We start from the raw sequence: 17665 nt of genomic DNA on the forward strand, positions 1-17665 counted from the left end.
GGCTTTTCAGAGAGGGCAAGAACTGAAGGGATTTGAAATGTTGTAAAAGCGAGGTGGAGTTGACATTTTTAAGACTCACAGGTGAGCAACGTTTTTTATTGAACAGATAAATGGAAGCTCTCTAACAGAGGTCATTGTAAAACATATATTATGGAGAGTCATTTCATTAGGGTTTTTGTAGCACTGTGCTGGAAGTACCATGTCTATAAATAGATCCTTTTCAACTGTGAATGTTTTATGAGAAGTAGGATAACTGTATTCATCTGCAGTCACGCAGAGCTGAAGCACAACCAAAACAATGTTCATCCACAAAATGCATGTTTTTTAACCGCAAGAAGGCCAAAGGTGACATAGTGTACCTTTAGTGCTATATGATGCCAAAATGGCAGAACCAATTAAATATTCTATATTGGTCAAAAGCAGCAAGACATTTAAAATAAATAAATAAATAAGATAATATATATAAGTTGCTGATATATATCATCCATCTTTAGACATTTCTGAGAGTTTTCTGTTAATATCAGCACACTAATCCAACCATATGTAGATGACAGGAAAGATCAACATACCACCAAACAGCTAGTCAGTTGTCAGACAACTAGTTGACCATTGCACATCCCTAAATGTACTACAGTATATAACGAACTTAGAATGCAAAATTATTGGAAAGAACATAACAACAACACAGTGATTTTTCCAAATGCCATTCCTGATTAAGGGTTTCAAAGCTTTGGCATTTCAAACACACTTCTTAAAGGGTGAACTTTGGCTTTTGAAAGTACAGCGAACTGCACGGCGCACCTGAGCGCGCCAGCACCAAACAGAATGAAAACCAACCCCCGTCCAACCCACTCAGCTTAATTGCTCTGCAACTGCAGAGAAGCGAGGAATCAATCATATTTCCATTCAATTAGCCAGCCAGCAGTTAGAGAGGAGGTGATGGACCTCTTTTAAACAAATGAAATACAGGCAGGAATATACAACCTTGGAGGACCTGTGAGGGAGACACTCCTGGCAGCTCTACGGTGACGAGAATGTTGCACAACGATTTGAATGCTTGTGTTTTTGTGGTCCAAGGTTTACGTAACCCGGCGCAGGTGCTTTTTTTGTTTGTGATGGATGAATGAAAGCTTGTTGACTAGAAACTCCAAGAAAACACAAGTATTATAGCGCATTACACTGACCCCGATCCGAAAAGACATTTCAGCGGCAGATCTGAAATGACATGCACTTTTAAGTCAATATGAAACCAAAATGGATCTTATTACCTTTCTTCAAACATATCCCATAGCCTAAATACAATCGGCAGAAATAAAAAGCTAACCTTAGGCTATGAACGAACTAGACCCCACGGTCGCACGACTTCAACGGCACCACCACAAAGATTTCGACAACTCTTTTAGGCTGCGGAGGACGCATTCCAAGGTAGGAAGGCATCAAGCATACTCCGAATCCAAAGTTACCTTAACTTCCTTTCTCCTAAGATGCCTTAAAGATTTTTGAAGGCAGCATAGATGTATCCTTCACTCCCTTTAATATCCCAGAATCCTGTGCTTTCCATTATGTGACAGTTGAGCTAAAAAATAAAGGTGGCGTTTGGTGGTCAGTTTGTGTAAATGTACGTTTTTGACCAACGTTTTCCACTTTTGACGTAATGTCTTTTGATGTTCTAGCGAGAAATTACTGTTGTAGTAATTAAATATTTGCTTGGTTTTAACAATCTTTGGTGAAAACTGTTATATTGCATTAGATGTCTGTCCGAAATCAGTTTCGTGAGGTAACTTTGTGCGCTAACGCTGCCTACAAAGTCATCGCCTGATAGGGCAGCGAGGCAACAAGTCAGCTGCACAAGTTTTCGGACGCAGACTTAGTCTTTATTAAAAATAAAATAAAATAAATAAATATACCCTGAAAGTTAGAATAGTTTGTAAGAACACGATTATAAACACAATGTAGATGCGTAGAAGAGTTAACTGTTCGATGTGATGGCGTTTAATGTTCCCGACAACGTCTGCAGCAACTTGTTAGCAATCGTATTTTTCAAAAAATCACGAGTGGGGTATTACTGGTGTGTTTTATGGTGTAGAATAAAATGTAAAAAAATGTCTTGAGCTTGTTTTAACCAGGAACGACAGACCTTATTTCAGGCTTTTAACCAAAATCCCACAAAAAAACAAACAAACATTGACTGCAGTACGATGGAACAGGAAGTGCTAATGCTAACTCGTTTCTGGATTTTGGCCTAGAAAAATATGTTTCATCTGTGAGCATTATTCCAGATTAAATTTATATAAAAAATGTCATACCTTACCCCACATCTGAAATATCATTCCTTTTCAGCTGACATAATTTGTGCAAAACCCCGTTGTTTGTCAAACCGTCGCTGGATATTTCACGATCCAATCAAGACATTTTCTCATTTTCTTGCTGAATATTCAGTTTAGCACAGAAATACAGAACTAAAATGTAGCGTAAACACCATTTCATGCTAAAGTCCATGGTATCTTTTGCTCTCAAAAGGCCTTAAGCTTACAATTGTATGCAAACAAAATAATTGAAACAAAATTAATTACATGATATGCAAATGAATTAATCGAATACTAATTCCGTTCATACAGGACATGTTCTTGCGCTCTCTGGCACATCCGTACACACTGTCCCCTTTGAGATCAAGCACCCTGATCTCTGAACAGTGACAAAAAGACAAGACGATCTGGTCTTTGGTTCTCTCTTATCCACTCCTGACCTCCCAAGAGGCACATTTAGGGAAAACCGAAAAAGAGAGAAGACCTTAAGCCGAGTACTAATTAATATCTGGCCCAGAAAACATCATTCACGGAAGTGCAAATAACGGCTATGGATGCCAATGGTGGTTTATAAGTAATGACTTGTGAATCCTTGAGGAGCAGCTCTCTCCCTCTCTCTCTCTCTCTTCTTGGCCACTGCTGTCATCCTTGTTTGTCCCAGTGCAGTTCTAAATTTGTCCATATAGACTGTCGAAGCGGAGGCTAGTTCATTCTGCCGTCAGCTGAAATGAAAACAAGCTGAGGGGAGCCACACTCGCTTCTCTTAAGTGTCAGGTCTGATCACAGTGGAGATGAACACACAGTCCTAGAAGCCTAGGGGAGGCAATGAGCTGGATTGATTTATTGATCAAATATTCCTCACTGTGTTTTGTGGTTTCAGCTGCAAGCTATTACTCAGAAAATGAAATTCAATTACAGGCAATAGGAGAGCCGCAGGGGTTTAAAACGTTGCAAGGATCTGATGGTATTCTGAGCACTTCAGAGCATGCAAAGGACAAGTAAGGTACTCTATGTTGCTTGGCGAATGCATTTAACTTGCATTCTTGCATTACTGGTCCAAAAATGTGCAACCATTTTGTTTCTGAACTACTTTAAACCTGATAGAGGTTTAAAAATAAAACTATTATTTATTTGGGGTCTTTTCCACACAAAATACTAATTAATAGTGATGCACCTATATTAAAATTCTGGCTGATACCAATAAGCAAGTAATTATTTTCTAGCTATGACTGAATTATCAGTGCCCAATATTACAACTCAATTCTATTTTGTCTAAATAAATTGAATTTATTAAATTCAAAATAAAATCAATCATTTAAATGCTACAAGTGAATTTAGGCATCACAACAATTTAAGGCTTCATTTTACAATGTTAGTAGATTATTAGCATTTTAAGTGTTAGATGGCAAAAAAAATGTATATCAATGTAAAAATAGGGGGAAATGAGCATGAACAATTAAATATCAGTTGATAAAGATAAATGAAAAAAAAAAAAAAAAACTAGGCTATATGATAGTTCTTGATAACCAATATATTGTGCATCCCAGCATATCGGGTAAGTATTTTGGAAATTGACAGTTCTAATAATACATGAATAAAAAATAAAATATATCTAAATACATAATTTACCGAATTGAATTACTTTATTTGTACTTTTTTTTTACAAATATTTTTTTAGACAGCACTCTATAGACTGGTTTTGAGCCTGAAATAAATCTAAATCTGATTATAGCTCTACAAAAGAAAGTCTGTATGTGATCGGAGTGAGAGGGGGTTGGGTGAACGGCTACGTCGATCATCTGAAGCACAGCTGCTGTCAGTGTGTGCCTGAAGAGGAGCCATACTCTAATGCCATGCCAAGGGTGCCCGTGGCCACACTGACCCAGATGAAAAATAGCATCCTTTCATCTAGACAACACCTGGCCACAGATACATTGTCTGCTCTAATGGAAACAATACGCTGCTGACACATCTATTTGTTTTGCTTAATTGTCGGATCAATGTTGTCATGATCAGACATCAGAGGACGGGTCGTCTGTGATGCTGATCAAACACTGATAATGAAGAATGCATGAGAGGACAGCAGTTTAAAGGGACAGTTCACCCAAAAATGAGTTGTACCGAACACAAATGTGCTAAACATTTGTAACATTTTTCAATTATAGAAACTAGATTATCCCATATTATAATAGGGGTGGGAATCTTTTACCATCTCACGATTCAATTCGATTCCGATTCTTGAGGCCACGGTTCGATTCAAAATCGATTTTCGATTCAAAAAGATTTTCGATTTAAAACGATTCGATTTTATCCATAATGATTTCTAATCGGGTTTCTGATCATGATCTACTCTCATCTGCTTTGCTATACAGAATGACAAACGGAGACCAGTGTTTCCTCTAGGATTTTTTCCAGCTGTGGTGGCAGGCCCATTTCGCCAGGGGGAGGGGGCGTGGCCCATGAGTGATATTGGCATTGGCCACCCCCCCTTACCCCAGGTGTTTAAACCTCCCCTAAGTATTATAACATTATAACATGAAAGGCTCGAATAAGAGCGGCAAAGCGATTATGCGCATCCCGTGCGCAGAATGATGCACTTGAAGCAACGCGAAGTCACAGCGCGCAGCGCTCCGGATTGAAAAGTTCAAAGCACAAAGCGAAGAGATTATATCTGTCTATCTATGCTTAATGTATTATATATTTGCAACAGTTTATTGAGCATTTTCTTTTAACAGTTTTAAATTTCAGTTACAGTGCGGATGAAGAACAATTCATAGCGCTCTCCAGTGCTGTAATCTAACAGACACCCGGGAGAAAGGATTATGATTTAAAAAACGCTATAACGCGACGCGCTGTTTGAATGTTGAATTGAGAATGACTGAGGAGAGATGAGTTTCCATTAACTTTAACTAACGACTTAAATATTCATTTTTACCTCACATTATGCTATTGAATGACTTTAGAAGTCTTGGAATATAGTGCGAACACTTTATGGTGCTTTACAATGTTTTTTATGCCTTTAGCTTAACAATAACACAATAGTAGCACATTAATATCGGACCTCACTGAGAAGCTGCAGCCGTGGCGGGATTATTTTGGGTGTGGCGGGCGGCCCGCCACGGCAGAATGAATGTAGAAGCATCATATTTAGAAGCATCAGAAGCTCTATAAAAGCATCCATATTTGCTTCCTCTGATTTGCCGCTCACGTTCAAAAACCGGCTGCGTGCATGACGTCCGGACGTCCCGTATAGGCTATAGTTACAAAAAATGGAGGCGAACAGCCAGCTGATTTTATTTATTTATTAAATCGATTCTTGGACATTTCAGATCGATTCTGAATCGTTGCAAAAATGAGAATCTAGATTCTTCTGTGAATCGATTTTTTGGCACACCCCTATATTATAATGTGGTTTATGATCACATTTGTGTGTATATCCTTAAAAAATATAATGTTATTACATTTTTAAATTTGAAACCTCCCATCCTCTTAAATTTGGACACTAAATCATCACAAAAGAACCCTAAACCTGATCTACACTCGACATAAAGGGAAACTCCTGCCATAACAGATGAGTGAACGCCGCATATGATGCTACAACATGCAAATCCTTCCCTCTGCAACAGATATTTCCTCCATCATTGATTCTATCATGACACAGCTGTGTGGTGTAGTGTGCCATGTTTTTCATTACCATAGGCGCTCCCTTGGGCTCTGTGCGTGTTAATGTGTTGCATGTCTTTTGTGCGTGGGCACGCGTGTATGTGTGAGTTTTGTGTACCTCTGTACGTGTGTGGTTTACAGCTGCGAGAGACGGGGGTTTAATGAGCTTTAGGAGAGCGTTCCTCTATCCATTAGTGTCTATCAGGACTCCCCATGGGCTTGGAGGGCCTGCTCACCACAGGAGAAGGAAACAACCTCCCTCCCAACCTCCATTTTTAGCCACACATTCGCCTCACATCCCCATTTATCAGAGAACAACAACTAAACCAGACTGTGCTAGATAACATCATCGAAGGTTTACTGTCAAATAGAATGGGTTTTCCTGTTCGACTTGATTTTGAATTTAGAGAGAGAGAGATCACTGACATACTGCGGACTAAAAACGCTTTATTATACTTACAATACTAGCATCATGAATTTCAACATTCAGATATGAGGGTGGGTCAAAAGGATTGTCACAAAACAAAGGGAAAAACTACCCAAAATGTAATACTAAAATGCAACTAACAATATATTTATACATTTAGAATTGCAAAACAATTGTACAATTAATATTTTCTTAAATACACAATTTTCTAATATTCTCAAATTAGTTGTTGATGGTAAAGTAAGTGCAGCCAATCAAACTCTATAATATTTTGGAAAAAAATCATGTCACTAAGAAACAATGCCAACATGCATTTAAAATAAAATAAAATAATAGTTAAATAAAATAATAAATATTTTTATTTATTTATATATATATATATATATATTATACATATATATAAATAAAAATAAAAAAAATCATGGAGCAACTAGTTGCAGGGTTAAAAAAAAATGAAATGAAATAAAATTCTGACATTCATGTCAATTAGAATACCAAAATGGAACAGTTGCAAGGGAAATTAAATAATTAAATGAATAGAATAACCTGCCTACATTCTGTACAGCATAAAATCTGGGTGCTAAAGCAAAACCAGTTGAGGAAGACTATATTACAATACTGGACCTTCAAAAAGAAAAGTAAAAGCACAAGCTAAACCTTTGCTGTCATTAACATAAATCATGCATTGAGGACCCCACCAGCGGAGTACGCTGTATTAATATAAAAGATGCCGTGATGAAATCCTTATGTGTACTAGTAGAGGTCTGCAGAGTCACTGTTTCTCTATTGATTGGCTCTTATTAAATGATACCCTGCATTCTTCCCCAGTCAGACATGTCACGCCACTGGTGGGTTGCCACCATCATTGGAGCTCTGGATTCACCGCGCCGTCACCCACCTCCCCTACCAATTTTTGCTTCTCTTCTTCTTCTCCTTTTTACACATACACACACAGCCACCCTGTACCGGCACTCTAGAGGGAACAGAACAAAGGGGATCTCCACTTTTCTCTCAGGACTATTATTAGATCTCCAACCCAGCGACAAAATAATCATACGTTTAGCTGAATCACCACACAGGAAGCAGAAGCTTCAATCCTTAAGTATGCGAGGCGAGCGAGCAAGCCTTCGTTCAGAGCAAGGATAAACTGATGTAGCTAAATGGAAGAAGATGCATTATTTAGGGAACTAAATTCATGTTTAGATTATAAATAAATAAATGCATATACACAGCTCTAACAACAAAATAATTATGCATTCCAGTGGCAAATGGTTAAATCAATCTATGCCAGGTTAAGGTCATTCAACTTAGCTCCCTGTCAGAAAAACGGTAAACACCCATTAACCTCATGCAGGCAAACTGACCATATAACTCTCTCCTGAGGATCAGATATTATTCAGGGTCAGTAACCTAAAATAAACATTAACATCTGAGTATCCACACAGACATCGGTGCATTGAGCACTGCAAAAATCTGAATGTGGAAATAGCTCTGTGATTCCCCAAAAAGACTGTATTTGTGTGTTTGTTTGTGCGAGAGCAAAAGGTATACTCCACAGCAGGCCATGGCAACCTGCTGCTGACAATTGAATGAAATTCAGACACAAAAACCAATAAGCTCTTTGTGGGGCGCAGTTTAGATCAAAATGAAAAGGTCTGTAGATGTATAAAGGTTGGGTAAAATTAAATATGATTTGAGCAAATGCATTCAAGGATGTAACCAAATAAGTGTCCAAAGGTCCAATTTTATGAATCAGTCAAAGAAAATTCCACATTGATTGACCACTAATCTGAATAGTCACATTATAGAATAAGATCTAAAAGAATATTCTTATTATCATTGTCGAGTGAGATTTATATTATTTACATTAATAATATTACATCTAATAATATTCAGATTATAACCAATGTCCAATAAAATTCAGGATACTCAGATTCAATGTCTAACAACATTTAGACTATTCAAATCATAATAAATTTCTAGTAATTCTCAGAATATACTTATAATCATTTTCAATTAATATTTAGAATATTCATCTTATAATCAATATATCTTAGAATATTCATAGAATCAATGTCAAATAATATTCAGAATGTTCTAATTATATTCAATGTCTGTGATGGTAATTTATGGCCCTGAAATCATATAGTAGCTACTCACAAGCCAAAAAAGGACCTATGTACTATGTAAAATATACTCCATTATAGCCACAAAATGGATGCAGATAAATATGAAACTAAAAATAAATCAATGTAGCACAGTTGAAAACACCTGACTCAGGAAATGTGCAATGCAACTATGGGCATTTGCGCACCCATTTATCACCAGATCCATTAGATGTGTATGAGTAGGTCTATTTCATGCTCATAAAGGTTCTGCTGGGTTTGAATGGGCTATTTATAGCAAGCCAATGACGTAGTTTATCAAACGTAACCCCTTCCCACAGATCTCGCCCAGAATTCAAAACACCGCGATATCACAATGCTCGCTACACTTCACTTACACTAACGTTAAGCTGTTCACGTTTGAATATGAAGATGTAGACAGGTGTGTCTTAGCATAAGGCGATGGCACACGCAACTGCCGAAATCTTGAAAGAAAACGGTAACCGTGTCGCATGAAACATGCATGGGATCAAAACCAGTCATGCTCAGTTATCTCGTCGACCGACGAACCCCGTCCAGCGCTTGATAGCCTACTGGCGACACGGATGCTGTGTATGCTTCCTCAGATTACAAACTGATAAGCATGCGATCATCTCAGATGAAAACATGTCGTTAACAACTGATCGAAAAGAAAATGGTAACGTCAACTCAAAATGATTAAGACGCAAAATATGAAGGAATACCACATCAGAGGATTGAAGACACGAGTAAAGGGGGTCACTGGAGAACGGAGGGTGTAGCCTAATCAGAAAAAATGGACAACAAATATCTGCTTGCATTTGCACTATAAACGCATTAAACACATACAAAAATAAGTACTTTCCCATCAGAATGACTTTCACAGTTGTCATATTTTCCCTATATATCTGTAATCGCTATCATTGTTATAATATAAATTAGTATATATATAATTCAATATTAAAATCTGACAATATAACGATATTTATAATTATTATTATTAATAATGTTAAAATTATTGACACCTGTGGACATAATAGTAACACATGAACTATTACAGTTGGGAAAAGCTAATATTTGATGGTCTTCTAAAGTGGCCAGACTAAAACTTTACCCGTGTCGAAATGTACGAAACATTCCGATCTGGAACAGTGTGAAACTGTAAGTTCCCTACAGTAATAAATAATAATTTTCGACACTGTGCTTGAGTTATCCCTGCGCTTTTCTTCCAAACACACACACACACAAATAACTGCAGGTTAGGCTATTTCTATGCAATTCTCCTACTTGAACACGGGACCAAAAATTTGTTTCCTTTTGTCTTTCGTCCACATATTTTTATTCTTACGCTTTCTAATGTTATAAACGCATTTAGGCTAATATAACAACACGTGCATAGTAAGTGAAACAAATGAAGCGCGACGGCGCATCGGTACTTAACTATTTACACAGGTGCTGGAGACACAGGTCGAGGCATTCCCCTTCCACCTCGTCCTCCGAGATGAGGTCCGACAAGGGGCGCATAGGTAGAGGTACGTCCTCTTGGAGAGGTGGCTTCATCTCACGCAAGAAGAGCTCCAAGAACCTCTTGAAGGTTTTCTCCTCGTTGGCAGAACCGGCCATTGCTTCTCATTCCTGGAGAGACCAGAGACAGCTGGAGCCGGGCAAGAAGTCTACACTACTTTGAATCATAGGCTGGAGCGACTCTGTAGTCGCGCGAGTTGGGGAGGGCCCGCGGCGCGCGCGTGAAAAGAGAGGCGAGTCGCACAACAGACCGACGAGACGTCACAAGGGGCGGGGTATGATGGAGAGGGGAGAGGGGTAACTTTTTCATTAACCCATTTAATTCCATATTTATGATGAAAATGTACTTTTACATCAAAGGGTCAAAATTGTTTAAACATTTTACATGGAACGTTTTATTTACGTGGCGTAAATAGTGACGTAACCCGAGCGGTTTCATTTCAGTTGGCCCCTCTGAAAGATGTGTCAAAGTGCCATAAAAGGAAGCATGTGAAACAGATACACTTATAATACACTTTAAAATATGATATGCACGAAATACACTTATAATAGCAGATACACTTATAATATTTGGTGCATATTTTGGTCCATATAATATTTTAAAGGTCTATTATTAATAGGCTATAATATTTAGATTGCTCAATATGTAAATCATGACATATGATATGAACATGTCGCATTTTTGACCAGTGGAAACACCAGAGCCTGTTTTCCACCAGTTACAAATATGACCAGAGATTAACAAACAAAACATACACTTCCCACATAACTGGGAAAATGTAGACATTAAGTGGGTTAAAAGGCAAGACAAACATATGTGATTTCATTATTTTCCATTGGAATGCTTTAAACCAAGTTTTTATATCTTAAATATTTGGCTAATTTAAATTAGTTGGTTTTAATACATTTGGGATTTTTAAAAACGTAGGCCTAATTAATTATAACATTAATAGTGCAAATAATAGATAGCCTATTCTATAGTACAACCTTTTTTTTATTTTTTATTTTTATTACAGGTGCTGTGTTCTGTAGGCCTACAAAAAAAAAAAGGAAATGTGCATTGAGGAAAACATAAAAACAGACATAAATAACAGACTTCTGGAGTGCCAAGGGTTTGCACGTGCCAGACTATATATAAAACACTGATAGTGTGAGAATATCAATTTTGTTATAAATAACTTTCCAGTAGACGCAAGTCCGTGATGCGTGCGCTAAGCCAACCTTTTTTAGCCACATCAGTTTCGTAGCTGCTTGAACGTATGACGTCGGTCTAGCACAAAAGCTTGTGACGTAATCAGCCTATGGTTCATGCTGATTGATTTAGGTTTTGTCTGCATCGTCCTCATTTAGCATTGGCATGCCTTCAACGTTATCTCGCAAATAAACACAGTTTAGACCGATTATAACCTATTTCCTGCCAAAGTTGAAATAAGTATCCGATTAATAGCATACTGGCCCCAATATAAATACATTTAAAACCGTCAACATGAGGGCTGTTTGCTAGCCCTCATAAATTGTATGCACATTAGGCTATTATTAAAATCGGATTAGGCTGAGACTGATTCAGACGCCGTGCGAAACAATTATTTAATCGTTTAATCGAAACGGCCGAGGCTTACTTCGACAGAGCTCTTAGAGAGAATGTTTATGAGTGGGAAAACTCGATAAGTGATGCTCGATGTGCGTGTATATAGGACATCAGAGCTTAAGCTAAAAATAACAACTGTTGTAGATTTCACATCATCGCTGGGAATTAACTGTTCTGCTCCCAGGCATTGTTAGTTCAGCTGCAGGTTGCCTGATATTATTATTAACCTTGAAGGGATAGTTCACTTCAAAATGAAAACTCTGTCATCATATACTCACCCGCAAGTTGTTTCAAACCTGTATGAATTTCTTTCTTCTGCTGAACACAAAGGAAGATATTTTGAAGAATGTCAGTAACTAAACAGCTGACTTCCATAGTATTTTTTTCTCCTACTATGGAAGTCAATGGGTCCACTAGTTAACTGTTTGGTTACTGACATTCTTCAAAATATCTTCCTTTGTGTTCAGCAGAAGAAAGAAATTCATACAGGTTTGAAACAACTTGAGGGTGAGTTTATGATGACAGAATTTTCATTTTGAAGTGAACTATCCCTTTAACATTTAAATGAGGGGGAGGGGGGATCTAAAAGCTTTTTACGTGGTTTGAAAAATACCCTATATTTACTGTGGTTTTAAAGCATGCATTGTTAGTTCAACCGGGGGTTGCCAGATCATATTAAACGCAAAATTAACCCTTTCAAAAATGTACTAGTGTAAATATTTTCACTCAAAATATTATAAACAACTACAGCTATTACTGAGAAATTAAAATGACAGAAAATCCTGAAAGCATCTTAAACAGATTATTGGAATATCACATCCCATAATTAGAATATTCATTGTTATTTCATCTGTGGGTTGCCAGATACTATTATTAGCTCTTATAAGTTTAAAGAATATTCCATATTTACTATGGTTTTACTACTTGTATTGTTAGTTCAACTGACAACAGCTATCTAATCATAGTTTCTGGAAAAATATCACAGTTACCACAGCTATTGCTAGGTAACAAAAATGACAGAACACTTTTATATATTTTAATGACTGTAACTCACTATTTTCCAACTGTTACCATGGTGCATATTTGTAAAGGATGACAAAGTGTATCCTTGCCGGTATACAGCAATCTGAAATTGTTTTCATAGTCAAATAGTAACCAGGCTGTGATATTATAAGTCTTAAGGTAAAGGGATGTCTGTGTAACTGTCCTCCTAACCCTGGATGACCATTACACAGCAGTATAGGAATAATACCGAGTGTACCTTCCTCACCTGAGGTATAGTGTATGTTAGGACACAACTGAACAGTCACTCATCTTAAACCAGCCCTGACAAATGATGTAATCCTATTAGTCTAGCAGTCACAGGCAGTTCTTCATTCATGATCTAACCATGTGTCTAACATGGAGGTTAAAAACATCAAGAACAGAATGTCCTCTTCTGTCCACAAAATCAATTCTTCTGCCGGATGTCTAAACTATCCATTGCCAGCCAAGGAAATATGAGGTGAAGTGCTCATATTTTATCTTTGTACTGATGTAATGCTGGCTTCCCAGTGTATAATTCAATTAAAGTGATGAACCTCACATACACGCTGAGAATAAACTGAACCTGGATGATATACTGATATTGAACAGGAACAATCTGCAGCTAAATTATTACTGTTACTTGGAGGTGAATGTGAGCAGTAAACTCTTTATCTTCATATTGTCACTCATGCAACAAGCAAGACAGAAAGTCATCCTGATGCGACCTGTGCAACACAATATACACAACACCCTCTCACTGGGTTAATTAGAGCCAAATTATTCAATACACTGTTACTAATTTAGCATATTATGGCACAAAGTTTTGGCCCATGCAATTTAAGTGACATGATTAATGACTGGTGATTGTCAATTACTTTGACTAATCGCTAGCACTTGAAGCTGCAGAAAAACAATTTTGCATATATTATATACAGAAGATTAGCCAGGAAAAGTGGTGGGGAATATTAAATGGCAAGAATGGCTTTTAATATTTTGATATATATATAGCCTATAACCAGTTCCGTCATCCAATTTAAGTTTTGGTCACTTTGGAATAGCTTTGCATTTTCATTATTCACTCCTGAATTGTAACACGGTCTGATTGTCCAGTGGGAAATTGATATCGGTCATCCACTAATACCACAATAACACCAATAACTAAGGGCCAACAATCGATATTCTATACTTTATTATATTAATAATCCAAGAACTAATTGTTATTATTTGAGTTTTCATATAATATATAAATATATCTGTACATTCCTGACAGATCCTCAAGACAGATCCTCCATTCGAGGGCGTTTGCTGTAGTTTCCTGAAGGTGATGCATGCCTGGGTTCATCTGGGGCATCCCTGAAACCCTGGACCTGTGTGAGATCATATATATAAGTAAAAACTATGTCATACATTTTCGATATAAAGAGTATATATATAAGTATATAATATATTCCCCCCTGTTACTAATATTTCTGTTACTATTAAACTTACTGTAATCTGATACTGAATTGTGGCCTCCATTTGACTTGGGGATTTGTAGAGGGAGGCAAGCCTAAGCACAAAGTGGAAATGTGAAAAAAACATAAAATGACTTGTTATATCATTGCACAATCACATTCTCTTCCACTCTGACCTTGTCTGCTCAGTTTAAAAAGCAAGAGGGTCTGCCGCAATTCAAATGCAGGGAAGCTGAACTTTACAGCCAGAAGAAAGACCTTCAACTTTATAGAGAGAGACGAGAGAGCAAGATGGAGATGCTCTCTGTGCCTCTCAGCTTCCTGCTGTTACAATGTAATAGACTGGCAGTAATGCAGGATGCATTATGAATAAGGTCTGGCTACAAAAGGCAAAGCAAGCTACTTGTTCAAAGTGATTCATTCCATCACCCACGGAGGTGAAGGGTAAAGAGTTTATGCAACATACTCTCGCACTCTCTCTATCTCTCTCTCTCTCTCTCTCTCTCTCTCTCTCTCTCTCTCTCTCTCCAGAAGACACATTTGGCTGAGAACACCACAGATGTTGGCTGCTTTAAAAAAAAAATATATATATATATATATATATATTCTTATTCTATAGCAACATTTCGCTGTGTCAGGTTGAGTGGACTAAAAGACTAGGCTAAATCCAGTAAAAAAAAACGCCACAATAAACACCTTCCCACACAATTAGCAAATTAAAAAAGTCTGTTTACCTCCTCAGTCCCTCCCAATGCAGGATGAGCCTCTGTGTCGCGGCATGACCCCAACTCTCACCTAAAGTGTGAATTGTAATTGTTAGGACGGTGACTACTATGCAAAGCAAAACAATGCATGACTGCCCTCATATCTGTTATGTCTTACCTAATGCAGGAACCAGCTTGGATTGGCCATTTGAAACTCTTGTGGTCATCTGATTGGTCAAAATAACCTAAAAACACATGGTAACTGAATTAAAAAAATGAAATGTTTTTATTAAATTTGATGTGTATATATATATATATATATATAAGCCACAAAATTCAGCTTTGCGTCACAGAAATAAATGATATTTGAAAGTATATTAAAATAGAAAACCACTATTTTAAATTGTAATAATATTTCACAATATTACTGGTTTTTTCCTGTATTTATATAAATAAATGCAGCCTTGATGAGCATAAGAGACTTCTTTCAAAAACATTAAAAACAGTAATGTTTCCAAACTTTTGACCGGTACTAATATATATATAAATATATATATACTGTATATATAATTCAAATACTTTTTGTTAAATTAATTTTTTTTTTATTTCAATTTAACCAAATATGAGTATTCTGCAAAAAATTATTAATTAAATCCTAGATTTGTCTACTATTAGTTATTCTTTGTTTCAATTATGTGCTGAGGTGCTGAGTACCGCTAAACTGTGTTGTGTTGCTAGTTGGATGAGCTGCTGGGCAAGGCCGTTCAGGAGGCGGGTCCTCTGAGAAAGATCCTCAAAGTCATGGCGGAATGGGAAGGCAATGCTGTCAATCACTATTAACCGCACCTATGATTGAGCATGCAATTTATGAGCATCTAAACAGGAGTAATATCACTGTGCTGAAAGAGATATCAGTGGTGTAGATTATTCATATTTTACCTCAGGATGCTCAGACAGGAAGTCAGGTAGGAGGTAAACCTCAGCTAACAGCTCTACATAGTCATGGCAACGGACCAAGAAGAGGTTGGACAAGATCTTCTCGACTGTAAGTTCCTCTAAAGCTTGTTTCTGTTCTAAGAGGAAAAGCAAAGACAGAGGACAATTATACTTTTCGTGTCTCATTAATTCATGAAAATTCTCAATAATCTACAGATAAAGCTGATCAGTATTGGACCTGTAGAGTTAATTAAGTATTTTTTTCTGAATATACATACACATTTAGACATCCCAACTAAGCTCAGCTACTCAAATCAGACCTGTATCCTCTGCTAGGAGGGTGCAGTGCTGCACGGCTGCCTTCGCCATATCAGCAACCCTCTGCACCAAGAAACTGCCTTCTGTGTCTACATACAGTGCCTTTCCTCCCAGGCCTCCAAAACACACAGGAATCTGCACATCCACAGCCAGCTGCATGCTTTCAAATGAGAAAAACAGACCACTTTTGAAACTATAGTAAGCTACATTATCAACACAAATATTTACCAATTTTAAGATGAACTAACACATTTTGAAATCTGTTTCCTCCCATACCATAGCTGAGTTTTTCCGACACCAGGGGCTCCACAGATCTCTGTGGTCTTTCCCACAGGCACACCCCCTCCAAGGGCATTATCCAGGCCTGAGCAGAATGTTACAATGCTCCCCAGAGTTTGCTCCTGGTGCAGAAGATCCAGGGCTGTTAAGCTCTCTGTTGCCGCCCTCTGCTGGTGGGGATGAGCATCATCCCTCAACATCTGCAACACCTCCACCGCCTCCTCTTGTGATATACCTGCCTCTGTGAACGAAACAAGCATGGCTTTAACGAAAATACTTTTCTAGTAATCTGTAACTAGTGTGAGGCTATCTTCAAATTCAAAAGTTGGGTTTAGTTATATAAATACCTTTGCAGAGCTGAAGAGGACGCATGTCAATCAAGTCTGAGGCCACTTGGAAACCCGCATTGATGAGTTTTACCTTCACTGAGGGCGCCAGTGGGAGGCTGGGCACAGTCCTTTGCATTTTCAACACTAGCGCGTTGACTGATAAAAACCAGGCTGAAATGTCGTGTAGACTCGTAAGTCGTTAACGTTACTATGACAGTTTAGAACAGATGATAGCCTCAAATACGCAAGCTTTTAGTTTTAACCACGTAAAATCTAACTTACTCTGCAGGATTTACTATCGATAGAACATTTTCGCTAAATGAATATATATATATATATATATATATTTTCTTCCTTTTGATACTCCCTCCAAAACAAGAGACGACACTGAATGGAAAAAATGCTCTTCAAAATAAAAGTCCCAAGACGCCATTTACACATTTCTAGTACATGTTGAAATGCTGAATTACTCATGTAATTTCCGAAGTAATGAGAAGGATTTGCGTCTATTTTTTCATTGTATGGAAATATTTGGATTGACTAAATATAATTTTACAACTGAGTGGAAGGTCCAAGAAAAAGCATACAATTAAATGGTTTGGCTTTAAACATTTGGTTTATTTTATTTATTTTATATTTTATTTGATCATACCTCGGAACAGTACGACCGTAGAATGTAATAATATTATTAAAACAATAATCGATATGTATTAGCAGTAGTAGTAGTAGTTTTACCTGCCACCTTTTTTATTTGGACATTTTCTTACTTTATTGTTTGCATCATTTAACCACTTGATAAAACTTTGTTCACTATATATTGACTGAACATTTGTTTTGTCGTAAAAAAAACGAAGTAGCAAATACAACATCAACACTGATTTAGAAATTAGCTAAAGATTTTTTTTTTTTTTGCCATTAAATCTTGCAAGCACGATAATGTCAGTCCAGTTCTTACTACTGAACCTGTCATTTTCATAGACTAAATAAA

General features: G+C 37.2%; 2 protein-coding genes across 2 annotated transcripts in view; both read right to left on the reverse strand.

Annotated features, from left to right (window-relative positions):
* ppm1e (protein phosphatase, Mg2+/Mn2+ dependent, 1E) overlaps nucleotides 1-10279 on the reverse strand; it is a 43813-nt gene extending 33534 nt beyond the window's left edge. The window contains exon 1 of the mRNA XM_056271492.1: nucleotides 9961-10279. Within this exon, the coding sequence (XP_056127467.1) occupies nucleotides 9961-10142 (182 nt within the window). The 5' untranslated portion in view covers nucleotides 10143-10279. The remainder of the gene's footprint in view (nucleotides 1-9960) is intronic.
* Nucleotides 10280-13829: 3550 nt separating this feature from the next.
* rad51c (RAD51 paralog C) lies at nucleotides 13830-16892 on the reverse strand. Its single transcript, XM_056271497.1, has 9 exons — nucleotides 16696-16892; nucleotides 16346-16589; nucleotides 16072-16229; nucleotides 15755-15888; nucleotides 15530-15661; nucleotides 14994-15060; nucleotides 14846-14906; nucleotides 14146-14206; nucleotides 13830-14024 (listed from the first exon to the last, which is right to left on the reverse strand). Exons 1-9 carry the CDS (start codon nucleotides 16811-16813, stop codon nucleotides 13932-13934), a joined length of 1068 nt encoding a protein of 355 aa, XP_056127472.1. The 5' UTR covers nucleotides 16814-16892; the 3' UTR covers nucleotides 13830-13931.
* Between the last annotated feature and the right edge of the window lie 773 nt (nucleotides 16893-17665).

Source organism: Rhinichthys klamathensis, unplaced genomic scaffold, assembly GCF_029890125.1.
Source record: "Rhinichthys klamathensis goyatoka isolate OS25496 unplaced genomic scaffold, OSU_Roscu_1.1 h1tg000321l_1, whole genome shotgun sequence".
NCBI classification, from domain to species: domain Eukaryota; kingdom Metazoa; phylum Chordata; class Actinopteri; order Cypriniformes; family Leuciscidae; genus Rhinichthys; species Rhinichthys klamathensis.

What these genes read in the sequence shown, in the direction of transcription:
- rad51c (XM_056271497.1), bottom strand. Translation starts at nt 16,813, where the DNA reads ATGCAAAGGACTGTGCCCAGCCTCCCACTGGCGCCCTCAGTGAAGGTA. An exon ending in TCCTCTTCAGCTCTGCAAAG is followed by an intron (nt 16,590 to 16,695) that starts GTATTTATATAA and finishes TTTCGTTCACAG; the next exon opens with AGGCAGGTATATCACAAGAG. An exon ending in CCTCCTAGCAGAGGATACAG is followed by an intron (nt 15,889 to 16,071) that starts GTCTGATTTGAG and finishes TTTTCCTCTTAG; the next exon opens with AACAGAAACAAGCTTTAGAG.